At 55.6% G+C, this 1,161-nt stretch overlaps 1 protein-coding gene across 1 annotated transcript in view; it reads right to left on the bottom strand.

Moving 5' to 3' along the window:
- OAZ2 (ornithine decarboxylase antizyme 2) overlaps positions 1–933 on the bottom strand; it is a gene marked incomplete at its 5' end in the record, with an annotated part of 4,356 nt that extends 3,423 nt beyond the window's left edge. Inside the window, one exon of the mRNA XM_010137377.1 lies at positions 758–933. Coding sequence (XP_010135679.1) covers positions 758–933 — 176 coding nt within the window. The remainder of the gene's footprint in view (positions 1–757) is intronic.
- Between the last annotated feature and the right edge of the window lie 228 nt (positions 934–1,161).

Below are 1,161 nucleotides of genomic sequence, written 5' to 3'. Positions count from 1 at the left end.
GCTGCCGTTGGCCTTCTTGGCCAGCTGGGCTTTCTGCTGGCTGCTCTGCAGCCGCTGGCAACCAACACCCCCAGGTCCCTTTCTGACAGGAACTGGCTTGTGTCATTTGTGGGTGAAACCTACTTGGAGGCTGGGGAGGACTCAAGAGGCTCTGCAGAGGAATCTAGTAAAGCCGCAGGGACGCTGTGGTGCTCCCCACCAGCGGAGATCTCTGGCAAAGCGCTTGGCAGGAAGTAGCTGCTCTGGAAGCTGCGTTGACACGAACTGCCCAGAGCAGAGCTGTCTGGACAAAACAGCACCGTATCCTGCCAAGGGAGAAAAATCAGCGATTCTGGCAGAGCCCAGCGCCTGCGTGGCAGCGCTCCAAGAGCAGATCCACCTACTGAGGAGCAGCAGCGCATCACTATAATGGAGGGGGTTTATCCCTTGGAAGAGAGGAAAACGCCTGCCAAAATAAGCTTGCCAAGTGGCCAGCACTAAGGTTCCCCCAAATTGGCAGAAGGCAGGTTGTTCTTCCATACCAAAGTACACACAGAATTGCTCTGCCCTTCTGCTGCTTATTTATCACCCACATAGGTACTCAAAAAAATTATGTCAGAAATGATCACCAGGGGAAAAAATAAATATATCAATGGAGGACACTTCTCCGAGGACGTGGGAGTAAGGACACCCCTCAGACACACAAAGCAGACGTGGAGCTGCCGCATGGACAGCCCATCCTCCCCGCACGGACGCGGGTCCGGGATCCTGAACTTACCCTTCTTTGCTTCCATCAGCTAATAATCCATCAGGGATTTCCACGAAGAGGCTCTGATTCGAGAGCACCGCATCCCAGGAGGAGGTCTTCACCTCTGTGACCTTGTACTGGAAGTGGACAATGTGAGGCTTCCCTTCGTGCACCGGGACATCTTGGTTAACAGTGATCTTCTCGTCCTGCGCAGGGGAGGGAGGAGAGCTCCTGAAACAGGCTTTAGGGTTAAAGACAACCACCCAGGGGCTTGCAGACCAAAACCGGGAGAGACCAGCTTAACCGAGCAGGCAGAGGGACGGTGTTTGCCCCAGGACTGGCCTCCTGACAGAGGAGCAGCCCTCGCAGAGCGGGGTGTGCCCAGAGTTCCAGCCTGCCACTAGAACCCAGCACAGCTCGTGGAACGCACGCGG

Source organism: Buceros rhinoceros, unplaced genomic scaffold (genome assembly GCF_000710305.1).
Source record: "Buceros rhinoceros silvestris isolate BGI_N320 unplaced genomic scaffold, ASM71030v1 scaffold39355, whole genome shotgun sequence".
Taxonomy (NCBI): Eukaryota; Metazoa; Chordata; class Aves; order Bucerotiformes; family Bucerotidae; genus Buceros; species Buceros rhinoceros.
This window is presented reverse-complemented; position numbering and strand designations above follow the sequence as displayed.